We start from the raw sequence: 18,044 nt of genomic DNA, 5'->3' as shown, positions 1-18,044 counted from the left end.
CAGTGTGTATGTGACCTTTGTCCCCTTGGTCCTCTCCTCATGGCATTGTTGGCATCTATAAATAAATTTAAAAGAAGAAAGTCACTCTTTGGATTTGGTTTATTTGTACACATTCTAATTTCATGACATTTTAGCAGACTTATTTTAGCTCCAGTTCTCTGCTAATTGCAGTTATAGAAATAACTAGGAGAAAAATCTAACTTTTTTATTTTCATAAGCATTGCTGTGAATATTTCTGGGTGCAGAAAGCATAGATAGCCATGGAAACAAACAGGGCCCCTGCAGATGGTGAGCTATGAGCAGTTGACTGCAGATTGGCTACCCTAGCAGGTAGCCCAACTAATGAACCAATCTTTTTCAGCATGCATCAGCTTGCAACAGGGCAAAATGACAAAGTGTGGTGTTTGATGCAAAATTAAGTTGTGCAATCTACATAAAATGTTTTGAAGGTTATGTGTTTTTTTTTTCTTAAAGCAATTTTATTGCAGTTTTTTCATTTTTGTGTAAATACTGTGCAAATGCTAAGCATTTTACAAGAACACAGAAATACATTGTTCATATACACTTGAGTGTTTTATGAGAGAAGAAAGTGTTGGAATCAGGTGAAGCCAGCAGAGGGAAGTCACGGTGTCCATCAAATTGAAACAGCACGTCACCCTTCCCTCGCTCCTTCCCACAACAACGCTGTCTATTTTTGTGTGTGCAGATGAGTAATCAGCTGACCTATAGCGCTGTGTCTCCTCCCCAGACGCTCTCACTAAATTCAGAGCCATTTATGCTGTGATTTTTCTGGACACGACCGTCACTGACCGGATAGATTAGGCTAATATCAGCTGCAGGCGCACTGCCTGGCAGCTTGGCAGAGCTGCTGGTGCAAAACAGCGCACGATTGAACCGCGCTGGTTTTGTTCTGCCTCAGACCCATCAGAGAAGAAACGCACATAATCTTATCAAACAATGGAAACAACACATCTCCACAATAATCACTAAATCTGTTTAGTGATTATTGACTACAGATGTGCGTAGTTCCTCCGTTTATATATTTGTAGTTTTGGCATTTTCTGGTACGCAACGGAGTCATCTGACAATGGGCGGGTGTGTTTTCTTGAATTATGATAAGATTTCTGCAATTTACGTTTCATTTAATTAAATAGTGACTTAGTATTTTATCCTATTTCCATTTATTTAGGCTTTAAGACCCGTTTGGACACTTGATAATTAAGAAATAATGCAGACTAAGGTCACAGACTTTCTTATCTGGTTCCCATTATCTATTAGAATCACATTGAAGACAATTACTTAAATTGTTGGCTGTCAAAAAAGGCAAAGCAAATGTTTCAAAGGTAGGTATGAAACCTTTATTAGCAAGTACATAGCTCCACTTCGTACCAACAGGTCTGGTACGAAACGACCAAAAATACTAATGAGCCCTGTAGTGCCACGTGTTGCTTTGTGGGTTTGTTTTCACTCCACTTTTTCAAACATCTAAATAATCAACATAGCAGCTTTGAAACAATCGACAGAAATATGAACGCAAGTGGCGTCTGCAGCTCCGTGCGCATTTGAAGGGATATGTGCAAGCGCAGATCCGTGCGCACAATTTTGAGACGGCGTGTGCATGTGTGTATGTCCTCTCTAATGCCCTGTTAATTGCCTGACAGTGTTCCTACACACACCTCCACTAATGTTCCACTTGCTATTCAGCCTACGGCCTGCCTTTCTCCTGCCTCTCCTCTTCGCTCTCTCTTCAGCACGGCTTGTCCCGGTGCAGTGGCACCACCGTTCACTGATGGGTTCACCGCAACAGGCAGAACTGTGATGAGCCTATTGTATAAAATATCTAGATTTAAGCGAGCGTCAACTGTGCTGGTCATGTTGCGTCAGCACCTCGGACAGCGCCTGATGATTCGGGTGCTGAAATCCCTCCCCGTCCCTGAATCTTGTGGAATCGGAGCCTATTTTCTGACAGCCGTCCCCTATAAGTCTCTTTTCTCTCTGAGCGTGCCGCCACTTTCATTACACACCCTGATTAAATCGTAGATTAGCCAGCAGTGGCCCTGCGCACTCCTCACCAGCCGCTCGCTCAATATCAATTAGCGGCTGCGCAAAAAGCGGCTTGTCTACCAATGACCCTACGTCTGCAAGCTTCCAGCATTGGCAGTTCTCTCGTTTTTAAAATACTAAAGAGGAATGCAATTATCTAACGTAGACAAAAAGGGGTAAAAAAAATAGGCACTGAAGGCAAAATTAGATGAGATGCAACGGAATGCAGCAAAATAAGCAGTTGGACAAATTCATTTTATCCGGTCATTTTATGGATGACCATCTTGGCTTTGCTCAAAAGTGTAAATCAAAAGGCAAAATAGAGGAAAAAATGGGGTTTTAGTCCAGACAGTTCAGTCTTTTCTCTGCGGGACTCGGGGTGGAAATAATGAACAGTACGTGGACACAGAATGAAAAGCCTTTCAACCCAGCAACAATAGGTCGTTCCAGCTTAGACAGAATTAATTTACATTTCTCCTCTTCTCTGACCTCCCTGTCCAGGTAGAAATGAGGCTAATAGTCACTGATTTCATTTATTGACCACATTAGTGAAGATATTTCTGTCCCACCTCAGTTTAATCACGAGTCTGCTTGCAGAATTTTCCAGAATTTTTTTTGTACTGTCCTTTGAAAAGCATCTTCAGTATAATTATTGGTATGCAGACACTGGTGCAGTAGTAATCATTGTTCTCAATAAATTTCTTTAGATTTTATTTTCGGCTTTAAAATGTAAAAAAAAAAATTAAAAAATGCGCAAATAAAAAGCAATATAAACTATCAGGTGGACAAATTGTATTGAGTGGCAAATTTGCGTAATTTAACAGAGGATACTTTTCTTGCCCCAAATATGTTTATTGTGATTTTTTTGTGTAACATTTTGATGATTTGAAAACAGACATTTTTGCGGCTTTGCACCAGAATAGCCTGTAGATGGCATCTGGTTACAAGGATTATTTTTGTGCTGGACTGTGATTCTTTATTATCAATATTTATTGCAAATATTAACTTTAAAAGATAAGAACATGTAAAAGATTCTAAGACTTCAGCTTATTGAAGAACATGTCTTTCTGCGAAGCTTTGCTTTTCTTGCAGTCTATGTAAAAGTTTCACATTTGACAGTCATGAAGAAGATTAGAAAACTCTAGGAAAAAAAATGTAGGACTTGATTTTTACTGGGAGGATCATAGACATTCTCTTGGCTGAAACAATACCTAAACAGTTTGTTGCATTGTTTTTTTTATTATTATTAATATTAATTTTTTTTCTGATTCATGCTGATAGAGTTGCCAGAAGGTCCCGGATTTAAATCCGGGTTTTCTGCATGGAGCTCTCCGGATGTGCATGGGTTCTCTCCAGGTACTCTGGGTTCCTCCCACAGTTAAAACATGTTAGACTTATTGGTTCTAAATCACCTTGAGTGTAAGTTTATTCAGACATAATTATTTGCCCTGTGTGTGTCTGTGCCTCCACATGACAGACTAGTAACATGACTTTTGTGAACAATAATAAAAATCCAGCTGTTTTTAAAATAAATAAAATTACAGATGCAGATTTGAACAGTTTCTCAGATTCTTCATATAGTGATGTAGTTGAATTTCTTAAATTGACAGCAGCTATTAGGTTGAAAACTACATGTTTAACACAGTAGATGTTCATCAAAATCTTGTCTTTTTTCAAAAGGTAATATAACATTTGTGGCTCTAAATGAGTTTTATTTAGCAGGAATAAGATCTAAAATGTCTCTTTGGACTGCAAAACTAACCCCTAATGTAAACAACCCCTAATTAGACCCCTGATGTAAACAAAGAAGCTCAATCGTGTCCTTGTTGTATAAATATACTTATATAAATATATTTCTATCTAATACTGGCAACATCAGATATAGAAAAAGAGATTTCTTAAATTTAAACTAGTCCTTGGAGAATTTACTGGTAGATTTTGGATCATTGCCATTTTTAAAATCTAGTTTTGTTTGAACTCTAATCTATCTTCACATGGTCTCACTTTTTTCTTCAGGTCTTCAGTCTAAAAATGTCTTCTGTTCTTGTGAACAAATAATCAAATTATAAACACATCTATCTGAAGAACATTTTTATAGAAATCCTGATTTTCATGTTGGGTTTTTTTTTTGTAAACTTTAGGCTAGTCTTCATGTTTTTCATGCGCATTCTTTCTGAACAGTAACAGAAGTCTGCTGTAGCTCCAATAGTCGCATCTTATGGTTTTTGGCGACTTTATAAAACTTCTTGTTTGTTTTTCGGGATTATTTTACTGGGTCATCTAGACCCAGGCTCTTTGGCAGCTCAGTTTCCCTGTTATTTCAAAAATCAGGAACACACCTAACTAATGTCTTAGATTCAAACAGGAAAAAACTCTTTAATATTGCTGACTTACCAAGTTTCTGATCATGTGCACCTGATGTGTGTATTTCTAGTTAATTTAAGCAGAAATGAATGTGGGGGCTTCCAAATGTATTTTTCACCAGGTCTTTTTTCAGTTCATATTGTTCCTTTATAGTACTTGAATTTTAAGCATAGCTAGTAAGTATGCTAAGTGTCTAAACACACAGGTTGTGAATGGCTGACATGTTTTCACCTGTCTGTAATACATTTATATTCTATCTTCACTCTACTAAAGACAGTAAGTAAAGGTTGAAGTCAGTTTCCTGTTGCATTAACCTTATTTGGGGTGTAAAATATCACTTTCCAGAATTTTTTTTACAGTGTTAATAAAAAGGTTTCACACTTAACAACTGATTCGCTACTACACACTACAATAAAACAAAACATTTTAGGTCGATTTCTCAACAAGTTATTAAATGTCATTTTGCAAAAGGTTTAAATGCAATTGACTGCAAACGTTTTGGCATAGAAAACTAACATATTCTCATTTTGTGTATCTACAATAAGCATGAAGTAAATACAGCACGCTTCCCCAGAACAACCCCCACTGTCCACTAACGGACAGCTTGTCCAATTAAAAGTGGCCATCGATTATAGATAGCTACCTGCTGGCATATGAGGGAGACAATGTTGGATGCTATGCCACTGCCAATACAGGCTACAGTTCGCCATGTTACTAACCAGAGCTGACACCAGCATATTAGATGTGGACCGGGTTAATTCACCTGCAGTTGGCCTCTGTGTTGGCTCCACAGCACAGCGGTTTACCTGCCCGGTCTAAACGCTGATCATTAAGTTGCTTCCAGCAGCCATGATTGGTGCAGAGAGGCTCGCATCATTGATTGAAGAAGAAGGCTGATATTGCAGGTATTGCAGCTCTCATCCTGTCTGCCAGCGGTCCAGCCGGAAAGGGCAAAAATGTGAGACGCATTTAAGACCAAATCAGTTCGGTTCAAGTTACAGTTCGTACCGCTATTTGCAGATGTGGTTCTGGTTAGCCGTTTGCAGCAGCTCATTATTGGCATGAATGTCATATCAATTTTTTTTAGCTGTTTGTTGGGACTTTATGGATGAACTGACTATACAAGAAACAATTGTGCACATGTTTAATTTTGTGGGCAATTTTCTCTAATCTACACACAATTACTGCATTTAGGCTCAAATATAAAAAATACAAATGCATTCCAGCTATCATGCAGCTTCTGGGTGTTTTTGGACCACTGCAGCTGAGAAAAACTGTAGAGCTAATATAAATTTATCTTTCTGCTGTGGACTTGGTTTGAAAGGTTAGTGTGCATATTTTCAAGAATTCTTATGGCTCAGAATTTTAATCCTATCTTACTTTAGGGTCAAGGGTCAGAAAAAGAGTAGCTAAACTCTGTGCAGACACCACACATCCTTTATTTCCTCTAAAGTTCTCCAAATTTATACTCCATATTTATGTCTGTAAGCTGAGAGTGCCTGAAAAAGGTCAAATTCACTGGCCAGTAAATCTTATTTTGATTCTGTACCCATTTTAATCCTAGTTTTGATGTGAATTTTTTATCATTAATAGAATACCCAATAATGTCAAAGTTTCAACTGTATAATTGTTAATTTCAGGATAAGTTGAAGACGTTGGAGTCCTTCCTAGTTATTCCGTCAATCTTGCGCAATTCACCCGTACCACAGGCAGTGAAAAAGCCCCACAACATGATGCCGTCACTACCATACAAGTTGTATGATGATCTTAGGTGTGAAAGCCTCCTGCTGACTCATCCTAACATTTCTTTAGTGCATGTAAACTTCTGACTGAAACTGTGTTCAGTCTTCAGTTGATCTTGCATAGAAAATCTTTTAAATGTCTGTGAGCTTCAGGATGGATTTAAAAATATCTAAAACTAAAACAGCATGTTTTTAGTTAATAGTGTGAGGCTGTGAGGAAGTGACAGCACCAATTTGTATGTCTGTGTGGGAATAAGGTCCGTAGCTCATACTTATCCCTTGTTATTGTGTGAGAAAGCCTCTGAACCTAATTCCATTTTTTCCCCCTCTTCTATTTTCCAGCAAGCTGCTTTTCCATTAACTTTGGGAAAACATGGTGGCAGGTTCATTTAAAAAGCCTGTGCCCCACCCTTCCTATGAGTGTCTGGGCTCCAGAAAATAAGAAATTAAGAGCATGCAGGGCCCCATTTCATCATGAGCCCAAACAGAGACCGTAAACACTCCCTCCCCCCAAACAGAGCTCCTGGAGGGCGGGACAGGGGAGCTTTACCTTAGCATATGTTAACTATTACAAGATGTCTTGATGGAACACAACCAAGTGACTGGTAATTGACACAAAATATGACAAAGTGTTTGAGTCTTTGTGTGGAAAGCGTCACGTATAATGTGACTGATTAATGAAAGATCGGCCTCGCAGTCACTGAGCTGATTCTGTGAAAAATTACTTTTGTGTTGTCATTCCGACAAGCCCGACAGCCACGACCGGAAAAGACTATTAGCCGGAATCATTATCAATAGCCATATTTTCAAACTCTATTATGGCAATCAGGCTCGAATTTATTCAATAGATTTAGTTCATTTGGTTGTAATTGATAAATAATCAAAATTTATCAATGTACTTGCGCACATTTCACTAACAATCAGGGAAAACTGCCCCATTTACCAGCTGACTTGGTCCAAATTAGAGCTAAATTGATGATCAATTAATCTTGGGAGGGGTAGTGCGCCGTGTTTAGCAGGGTGGCGGCAGAAATGTGGCAGAGAGAGGAGGGAGGGAGGGAGAAGAGGAAAGGGAGATAAAGAGAATGGATGGATGGGAGAGTGTGGAGCTTTTGAAGTGAGAGACGAGCTGAACAGGCAGAGTGAGCAAAGCACTGAAAACACGAGGAAGCTGCGAGGGTTGTGGTCAGCAGCAGCACAGCGTGGGCGACTGGGGTTTATTGTACTGGTTTCGTTGCTCTGCTTTCAAATTGCAGAGGTGACTTTTACCTGGACTCCTGGCTGTGAGTGAGTGAGTGAAGTATCAGGTAGATCAAGTCCGACTGAGCAAGGTCAAAGAGACTGATCCCATTTATTCTTTAATTTGCTGAGGCATTAAATTGCACAATGTGGCTTTGCTGCAGTTTCATAATTACCAGCACATGTTTCTAATTTCAAGCTACTCAGAGGCACTGGTGACCCAAGTCCTCCCACTTTATTCTGAATTTCAGGGGCACAAAATGTGTGTGAGCAAGTTATTCTCATCATATAATACCCCATAATTAATATAATTATTCCTAATCAGATCTTGTCCAATAACATATTCCTGGTTTTGCTGTGTAAATAGAAATATTTCACACATTAACATTGGATTGCTTTTTGATGCTGTTGTCTCTGTCATGTTCTCAATGCACTCTTGCAGGTTGCATTGTGAATTATGGTTTCTGTCACTTTGCACAGATTCTCATTGCCTTCGGTGATGCATTAAAGCTTTCTAATGATGGACCTGCAGTAATAGACCCACTAATGACTGGACTTAAGCAAGAACATATTCTAATAGATGGAGCAGAGCTAGAGGGAAAGTCAAAGTGTCAGGGAGACGAGGGTCTTCCATCTGTAAAAGCAATATAATATATTATAATAACCAAGCCAAATAAATTAATCAATGAAAATTTTAGATTTATATAGTTTTAATGATCTTACTGATATGAAAAGACTTTAAGACTACATTAATTAAATGAATAAATAAAGTCTACTTATGCATCTATTTGTCCAAATCTCTTCTCCATCTTTCTTCCAGTTATCCTGTTTTTACATTATCTTCAACTATTTCTTGTGTTTCTGAATATTTTTGCTATTTCCATTATTCTCATACAAAATGAAAATGCAAAAAAGCCACAAAAAAAATTTGACAATAAATCAGTTAATGGGATACATGAAAAACTTTTAACTATTTGCATTAATTGGACTGTCTTACATAGAAGCTCCACACCTGAGGGATAATGTTTCTGTTCAAACGTTAACTTTGTGTCATGAAAGCATATAGGCCTCATGATGAGGAGGAATCAAGGTTTACAGTAAAACCTCAGTAGCTTTCCTCAGCCAATAGGCTGTCACAACAGATTTGAAAGAAAGTTTGTTTTTCCTGGTTCAAGTCAGGCATTTTTCTAAAATGCATGGGGAAAAGCTCCAGTTTATTTTTCCTTTCTTTTATTTTCTTTATTCTTTTGTCATCGTTGCATTTTTATTTGGCTCAAGAACTTGTTTGAAGTCATGCACATAAATTTAACTGCCTGCAATATGAATGTGTGGGAAATCTTAGGATTTATTTTGTGCCTATATTAACCATGCTCACACATTTATGCATTCTAGATCCAGTATGCGTATTACTATGGCTTGGCCTGGAAGTAACAGTGATCATTATATTGCATCAGTTTAGCTACACGAGGGTTGCTTGAATCAAATTCACATCAACTAATTATAAACAGATTGATGACAGGATAAAACCATCCCTTAAATAAGAATATTATTTTCTAATGGGGTAAAACTTCCAACTCAAAAGTTAGAGGGGCCTTTTCATGTTTTTTTTAAATTAAAATAATAAATTTGAGCATATTAAAAACAAAAGACATAGTAATAAGGAAATTAAAGAAAAACAATGTATGATTTCCAAAATTAGGAAAGCCTGGCACAGTTGTGTGTTTTGCATCCAGAAACTGACTATTTATTCCATTCCTCTTTGAAAAGCTATCAAGTATTGTCAACGAGTCTCAGCCACTCCTCTGTAGCTCCTGCTTTATATTTAGGGTTAATGTCCAGTTGGGAGGCAAATCTTCTCCCTAAACCTCAAGTGTTTTTCAGCATATTGGCTTGTGTTTAGCTTCAACCACATCCGGAGCAACGTTGACCAAGTACCATGCGAAAGAAAGTATACTTACAACATATTACCGTCACCATGGTGATGATGAGATTAGGCTGATGTGCAGTCTTAAAATTAAAACTGACAGTTTTGAAGGAAGGCTGAAATGTTTCATTGTGGTTTCATCTGACCAGAGCTCTCTTTTCCACATCTTTAGTTTATCCTTCACATCGCTTATTATGCTTATTGTGGATTTTGTTAAAAAAAAATTAAATTAAATTGCCTCTATTACAAAGACCAGATTTGTGGAGTTGCTGTCTCGTTTTAAATTTCTCCACAAGTTTATAGTTGACTCATCTGCTGTGGTCCTTCAGCTTCCTGATGCTGTTCTCTAGCCAACATATATGAAAACTTAAATTACACACATGCAGATTCAATTAATAAAAATAAATCTTCTGGAAGCCAATGATTGCACAGGTAATGCAAATGAGTAAAAAAAAGTGGTTAGATGTGTGGCACATTTTTCAGATGTTTATTTGTAGCAGACTTTGACAGTCATGTATCATTTTCCTTCCCCTTCACAACTATCTATTGCTTTTTTGTTCTAAAACGCAATAGATACACTGATGTTTGACAATACTATCATGAAATGGTACAAAAAAAAAGTTTGAAGTTGGAAATTATCTGAGAGCACAGAGAACACCCTTTAATCTCCTTCTCACTGGATTTTAAAATAATTATTTTCAAGACACTAAACTTATTTTAACGGGGGGGCTCTTTGCAATCCGACTAAACTGATTTACATATAACATTTTAAAGATCAAGGATCGCAAGCTTTATTACACACAATTAAAATAGGGCGTGACGTTTATAAACCTGGCTTGTGTGACTGGGGCTCTTGTGGGCCCCCTGTTGGTTTGGTGGCCCTGAGCTGCTGTTTCGCTCTGATTATTTACAGATCATATAGTAATCTCTGTTTCTGAACTAAAAGAAATCGGTGATTTCTTTAAATTGGTGATTAGAAATCAAAATCTCAAATTTTTGCTTGTATGAAATCAATAAACATGTTGATAGTTTCCACCTAGCTTCAGCTGCCCTGCGGGTTTATTGGCGCACCCTAAAGATAGACCATTTGCAGCGTGGGGTCACACATTGGCACCAAGTAATGAAACATTTTAAAGCTATACTGAGGACGCCGATATATAAATGAGATCCTTTGTGGCTTTCAGTGCTATTTTAATAACCCCCACAACCACCCCCCACTCCAAAATGAACTCCTGACGCCACCACACCACCTTTCTCCGTGACACCAGCCCCGTTTGTTTCATTAAGGAAATGGCTCTTCTTTGCTGATTATTTTATTTGATGCCGTGATTACCACTCTGTGCTCCGCATCAAGAAGGGAGCGGACACCAGGCGGAAGGCGGCCGGCCTAATTGGTGCATGAGATGCGTTGGGTGGTGCGGCCCAGGCTGGGTGACCGAAGAGGAAAGCCTCTTTATGGGCTTCAACTGTCTGTGTTTGGATACAGCCGCAGTCACTGCTCTGCTTTCTTATTCCTCTGACTGTCAAATCACCTGCACAAAAAAAAAAAAAAAAAAACTCGGATTTGCTCCGCGTCCCGTCCCTGCAGATGGAAAATCGATTTCCCCTTTAGATTTGTATAACTGAGTGAATGTAGATGCATGCGAGGCGACGCGATGGGCCCCGAGCATAAGAAACAAGCAGCTTGCCTCCTGGCCCACATGTTGCAATTTGGTTGTGGTGGAAAGAAACTGATCCTTGCAAACTACGTTTGTTTTAGCCTGCAAAGGCCCGTATAAGCAATGGATTTAACGCAGAGTGATTGTTAAAAAAAAAAAAAAAAGAAGAAGAAGAAGAAAAAAGAGGGTAGACACGGAATTCCTGATCTCTGAAATTGCTCTACAAAATTGCATTTGTTTTGGGCTTTTTTTTTTTTTCCTTTTGGTGCGCTTCCATTAAAAGCGTCTCCTCGCGTGTAAACAGCCGTTCTGCACTCAGATGCGCCGCATTAACCCGAGAGGATCGTTCGTGAGCGTGTTTTTACTGGGGAAGATTGATGTGGTCCAGTTAGGGAGGCTGAGTGAGACATAGACCTATTTTAGGGGGGTTCCTCTTATAACAGCTTATATATTACAGTCTGAGGATCGGACACGCTGATGTTCACTCTACCGGCTGTTTTTGTTTTGTTTTTTTATTTATTTAACTAGAAGTAACGGGTTAATATCATTCTTAAAAAATTGGATTTGTTCATAATTTTATTTCTCCTATTATATTATATTATATTATATTATATTATATTATATTATATTATATTATATGACTTATTTAAAATAAGATACTATTTTAGAATTCTGTGATAGTACAAATGTGACATTTCAAAAATAAATAAAGTGAACTCCGCTTATTCAAAATTCCCTTATAAAAAATGAGAAAACAAAACTGTAATTGATCTGGATCTATCGGGATAATTTAATATCTATTTTCTTACTACAGCTGAGTCGTTATGGTAGATTTTTACACATCCGGTCCCACATCAGTCCTCCTTATCCTGCATATCAAGCGTCGTCCAAAGTATACTGACCATGTCCCCCTGCCTCTGGCCCTCCACAACCTGAGGAGTTCCGCTCTCCTCTCTCTGTCCACCAGGTCTGCTATGTGTGGATCAAATGAATTCGAGCCTGTTCTGCTTCTGCTGCTGCTGCTTCTGATTGCTTCTCCTGAACCTCCGGGAGCTCATCAGCCGCTCCTCCATCTCAGTGGACCCATGCGCCAACCCATTTCCTTAAGTTTTCACGCTGTTCCACGCATATGGGGTTATACTTCCCTGCGCCCCGAGGAGCAAAAAAAAAAAAAGAAAAAAGATGAGCTGCCTGCATGTGGATCCTCGCTCGGACGCCTCCTTTGTTCGGCTGCAAAAAAAGAAAAAAAAAAAACTATTTAGTCCCAGGCGGTGGTCTATTCACCAGTCTGCCCCCCCGACATCTGCCAGAAGCCGCTTCTAAAACAACCACCGCAGTCTGAAGCAGAGAGACCGGAGCGCAGATCGATGACTGTCTTGTTAATTGTATAATAGACCTACTCATGGACTTCTGCTAAAGGGGCACGGCCGTTTAGGCTCCTGCACGTCTGATTTTGTTTGAAGCAAGCAGGCCTAAATACCTTTAATTGAACCCGAGTTGATAAAAAGTCGATGGGAGTTAAAGCGGCCGATCACTAACGGAGCTTAAATCCATCTGTTCTCGTTTATTTATTTATTTCCTCGATTTGTCTCCACAAATCACCTGCCACGGGGGGAAATGGGAGCTATATTTGTTTTGTTTGTGGTCCAAGGACGAGGGAGGGAAGTTGGACTCCAATGGGTAATGGGGGGTGTTTAAAAGCTTAATTTTTTCTTAATTTATTTATTCATTTAGTTAGTTATTTTGGTTTAAATAAAAAAAGTCCACCAAGCAGTGGTTTATATATATATATATATATATATAAAATCAATGACCCAGCTCTTTCAATCCGAAATTTTCCTATCTGTGATCATACTGTATTTTGTCTTCCTAACTGGTTAAGCGTCACTTTGCTCCAGCAGAATAAAAGCCAGCTCTTCCATCTGTGCATCTCCAGCATTTTGCATAGGTTTCCATATGAGATTAAACACATTAAGATGTTAAATATTGAATAATTTCTGCAGGAAAAGCTAATAAATCAGAGGATGAAACGGCAGAAGATTGAATTGTACTAATTCTATGGTCTGTGCCTGCATCCCAGCGTGCAGGTGTGTTTAAAAAAAAAAAAAACTAATGGAGAAGAGAAGAGGAGGAGGGGAATCACATCGGTGACATTTTCAAGCTCCCGCTCTGATTGGCTCCTATACGAGGAAGCTCACGGCTTCTTTCAACTAATAAGCGCCTCCCCGTCGCTCTAAAGGACATTATAATGCAAGGGACCTCCTTTTTTAACCACAAACTGAATTTTCGTTCATTTAGACGATATACTTTTTAAAATTGCCCCAAAGTTACGGGATTTTTTTCGGAGCGCCTTTCGCCCTGGAGCGATACGCGATGCTCTCTCACGCCGACCTCCTGGATGCTCGGCTCGGTGAGTTATCATCACTAAACTCCGGCCCGAAACTCCAGTGTAAGATTTCTACTTCTTATTTGATGTTGATGCGTTAGATAGTGAAATTCATTTTGTATCAATAATTTAATTTTTGTGATTTATTAGCTGATTCTAAAAGTTAAGGAATGTCAGTTTTTGTTGTATTTATTCATTAGTTTTGAAATGTGTCTTTAATTCACACAGTGCATGCAATTTTCTTGTCATTCTACTTAATATACTAAGAAGTAAGAAATTTTTCCTTGACTGAAAATCCTCCTCCTTATCATCATCTCAGGGATGAAGGATGCTGCGGAGCTCCTCGGGCATAGAGAAGCTCTCAAGTGCCGACTGGGGGGTGGGGTTCCGGACCAGGGGCATCCGGGAGACATGGCCCCTGGTTCGGACTCCGTAGAGGGAACTACTCTCCTGCCAGGGGAAGATATCACCACCGTGGGGTCCAACTCTGCTGGCATGCCGGTAAACGGTAAACAGGAGCAGGAGAAGCAGCAGCAGCAGCAGCAGCAGCCGCAGCAGAGCTCCGGTCAGTCCGCCAGCCAGCAGAAACAGAAGCGGCACAGGACGCGCTTCACCCCGGCGCAACTCAACGAGCTGGAGCGCAGTTTCGCCAAGACCCATTACCCCGATATCTTTATGAGGGAGGAGCTGGCGCTAAGGATCGGCCTCACCGAATCCAGAGTTCAGGTAAGCGATCAAGTTTGACCTGCTGCTTTCAGACGCTGATGCCGGGTGGGCTTGCGGTTCTCTGAGACTGTTCGAAATTCAGTTTTAATCACACCTGCGAGGCTTGTCGGATAAATTTTTAGTTTTTTTTATATAAATATTGAAGAAATTTTGAAGACGTTATTTGGAATCGTAATGTATATTTTTTTAGTCTAAATGTGCGCCTTGGTGCCTCTTACTTTTGCTAAAACATATGAAGCTAAAGGTGTATTCATATGAATACAGCAATATTTTCTATTTCAGGTTTGTGGACCACGCGATACCCGGCATTAATAGGAACCATCTTTTCATTTTTAGGGAAAGTCGAAAGAAATAATGACTTAAAAAAATACCAAAGTGTGGTTTCACTTTAACAAAAAGTAAAAAAATTAGTGACAGGCGTCAATTGTAAGTACAAAGCGCGCCTAAATTTCCAAATGCTCTGTCCGAGGTGCTGAAGTACTCTTCATCTACAGATAAGCGTGAAGTCCGCCTTTAACTGCAGTCAGACTATTCATCTTACTTTTACAGTCGTGAAGCATGACGCTATGAAATTTGAGAAATGTCCTTAAGTAATCAAGCAAGTTATTTTATTAATAAAATTAAAAATATTTTTCGTTTTCCTGGTTTGATCCTTTACAAACCACAATTTTATCAAACAATTTACATCTTTATTTTGTGATTATACTTTAGGGATTTTCGGTTTATATTGATATTGCGATTAATTAATTTAATTCTTTTAACCAAAATATTCCCATTAAAAAAACAAAAAAAAAACAAAAAAAAAACAAAACATGTTTAAATTCAATAACGCATACAATGCTTATTTTAAAGCCTGCATCCTAGAACATAAACCAGGCAGCAAGAAAGCAAACCCATCACCAGCTAATTTCAGTTTTATTTATAACACTGAATGGATTATTAACCACTGATGTGAAATCCATGTAAATTATTCCTCTGAAAGCAATAAAAGCAGAATAATCATTAGTCACCTTTACAATCAATTCTTTATTCCACGCTGCACAGATTGTCTTTGCATCTCGGCTTTTGTTGGTAAACATTAGTGCTGACCCTGCAGGTGGGGACCCTAAGTGGGCGTGCTGGTCCCCACCTGCATGCCTTTGCACAGCCTCTCCTTTAAAATGCTCCATCAGCGACGTCTTAATAGGGACTCTCGAGAATATATTGTACTTTTTTTTTAATGGAATGAGAAATTGCATTTTCTTTCCCCCCTCGAGTGTAATGGGTTTGGGCGACGTTTCACGGCTGGCTGAGCGGAATGAGAGCGAGATTTCACTTTTTAATACGGTGGCATCGACTCGCGGCCCTGCGCGCGCATTAATCACACACGAAGATGATGAAATCTTTAAAAAGCTCAGCGCCTGGTGCGCGTTCATTTCTTTCTGAAAAGCTTTCTGTTTTGAGATGGGAATATTTTCTGTTTGGTTGGTTTTTCTTTAGTTGATTTTGTAAAGTTAAGTCAGCCATTTGTGTTTAGAGTGTAACTTTTTGTTTTTTGTTTTGTTTTGTTTTTTTTTAAATACAAAACTAAAAAAAAATATTTCTGAAAAATCATTGCCATTAGAAATTAAACTAAATGTATAGAATTTTACTTTGTATTAATTGGGATTCTGGATAATCTGCACGGATTAGCCACAACAGTGCAAATTTTATTGAATTATTGTCATTGTAATACAGATTTGTCATGCAGATTAAGTGCCTTTCAAGTCACAATTTTCAGCTAATGCATTCAATAGATATATAGATAGATAGATAGATAGATAGATAGATAGATAGATAGATAGATAGATAGATAGATAGATAGATAGATAGATAGATAGATAGATAGATAGATAGATAGATAGATAGATAGATAGATAGATAGATAGATAGATAGATAGATAGATAGATAGATAGATAGATAGATAGATAGATAGATAGATAGATAGATAGATAGATAGATAGGCAGGCATTGTTTCATTGATAGCCACGGATTAGTAATCAGCGGGGTGATAATTATTATATTTCTTTATTAATCAAAATCAAGAAGTCCCCCGTTGAGAATTCATAAACATATCAGTCAATAGCATGTATTCTAAATGAAGTCTTTATAGATTTGATAAACAATTTGATGTGTCACTTGAAATTATCTTATTTTCAGTTTGAACCCACACTGCCATCTCGATCGAGGAACCGGAAGCAATTTGTTTTTTTCTTCTAGGTCAAGTTTTCTCTCTCTCGCTCTCTCTCTCATTTGCTCAGTGTCTTTAACTGTGCACATTTTATTTCTGTTGTCCAGGTTTGGTTCCAGAACAGACGCGCTAAGTGGAAGAAAAGAAAGAAGACCACCAACGTGTTCCGCGCCCCAGGGACGCTGCTCCCGACGCCTGGCCTGCCGCAGTTCTCCGCAGCGGCCGCCATGGAGAACAGCCTGTGCTCGTTTCACGCCAACGACTCGCGCTGGGCCACCGGGATGCCCGGGGTCTCCCAGTTGCAGCTCCCGCCGGCCCTGGGTCGTCAGCCGGGCATGGCGCAGTCCCTCTCGCAGTGCAGCCTGGGTCCCGGTCCGCCGCCAAACTCAATGGGCCTCTCTAACGGCCTCTCCGCCAACGGCTCCGGCCTGCAGTCCCACCTCTACCAGACGCCTTTCCCGGGAATGTCGGCGTCCCTCTCCGGCCCCACGAACGTATCGGGCTCCCCGCAGCTGTGTAGCTCACCGGACAGTGATATGTGGAGAGGGACAAGCATCGCGTCACTTAGGCGCAAAGCGCTGGAGCACACAGTGTCAATGAGTTTCACTTAGTGACTTTTCAGCTCACCTCATCCTGCTCCTCCCGGCTTCTTGTCCCAGATCCGCCCTGCGCCTTTCTTCTGTTTTTACTCCTGCTATTTAGAAATGAGAAAACAGGATGGAGCGAACAAGACAAATGGACAAGTTCGGGGGGAAAAATGAGTTTTGAGTTCTTTATCTTGTTATTGCAAAAGGACTTTATCAACACTTAACGATAAATGCTATTGTATGATCACTAGAATATAGGTCTTAATTAATGAGAGCCAAACAATCCTTGTGTTTACGTTTTCACTGAGGGTGTCTCTACGCACACTTTAATGTATCCAGGTGATGTTGTGTTTTGTCAAACAGGTATTATGAATCAGTCGGACCCCACTTCCACGGAGAGCCTTTTGAGCTGCGTCTCAGGCGTCCTCTGTGCGGGGGAATTTGGCCTTTTGATGAAGGGAGAAACGGGCCCCACTCACACCGACACCAGTGTTGGGATCAAATCAAATTAGCAAAACATAACGGTGTGAACAAAACCATGACCTCTCAGTTGGCCTATACTCTGTTTTAGGATGTTTTGTGTAGATAAAACATTCTTGCTGTACACGCTGGTCTTTTTGTGACATGTTTTAACTTATTGTATGTGCTATTATTACTTGACACATTTCTTAAATGTTTGATCTTACATCAGATTGCACCATATCGACGGGTTTGTACCACTTTAAAAAATGAACAAAACGAATAAAAGTACTTTTCAAGAATGTCGAAACAAGGAGGATGTGCGACTCTGTTCAATTTAACGTCATTAACACGTGGCAGCATCATGCTGTGTGCGTGCTTGTTTCCAGTAGGCACCAGGAAGCTAAAAAGCATCTCTCTCAGATGATTGTGCAGTCTGAGGTCATTGCTCAGAGACCTAGTGGCGCATTTTTTTGACAGTGTTTATGAGCTGACAGGGTTAAAGCAGTTATGAAGGATGACTGGTCTCGTAGTGGTTCACAGAGACGGTAAAGATGTCTGGGCTCTGATGTGACGGTCATTGCTTTTAACCGTGACGGTCACCCTACTGAGGATATTAAATGGACTGTGGGTAAACATCCCCGCGGTTCTAAGAATACACTATGATTCACAAGGAATATGGTTTGTACATTTAAATCCAGATTTT

General features: G+C 39.5%; 1 protein-coding gene across 4 annotated transcripts in view; it reads left to right on the top strand.

Moving 5' to 3' along the window:
- The window catches only part of LOC122826912 (homeobox protein orthopedia B-like), a 55,888-nt gene extending 38,237 nt beyond the window's left edge, over window positions 1-17,651 (top strand). For 2 of the 4 annotated variants that reach the window (XM_044109316.1, XM_044109300.1), the window contains exons 2-3: window positions 13,676-14,082; window positions 16,400-17,632. In XM_044109316.1, the coding sequence (XP_043965251.1) occupies window positions 13,676-14,082; window positions 16,400-16,903 (911 nt within the window). In that variant the 3' untranslated portion in view covers window positions 16,904-17,632. Of the gene's footprint in view, window positions 1-13,050; window positions 13,420-13,675; window positions 14,083-16,399 lie in introns of those variants that run through there. The other 2 variants (XM_044109290.1, XM_044109309.1) reach the window with 2 other exon arrangements.
- The last annotated feature ends 393 nt before the right edge of the window (window positions 17,652-18,044 follow it).

The sequence above is a fragment of the Gambusia affinis genome, linkage group LG03 (genome assembly GCF_019740435.1).
Source record: "Gambusia affinis linkage group LG03, SWU_Gaff_1.0, whole genome shotgun sequence".
NCBI lineage: Eukaryota > Metazoa > Chordata > Actinopteri > Cyprinodontiformes > Poeciliidae > Gambusia > Gambusia affinis.
This window is presented reverse-complemented; position numbering and strand designations above follow the sequence as displayed.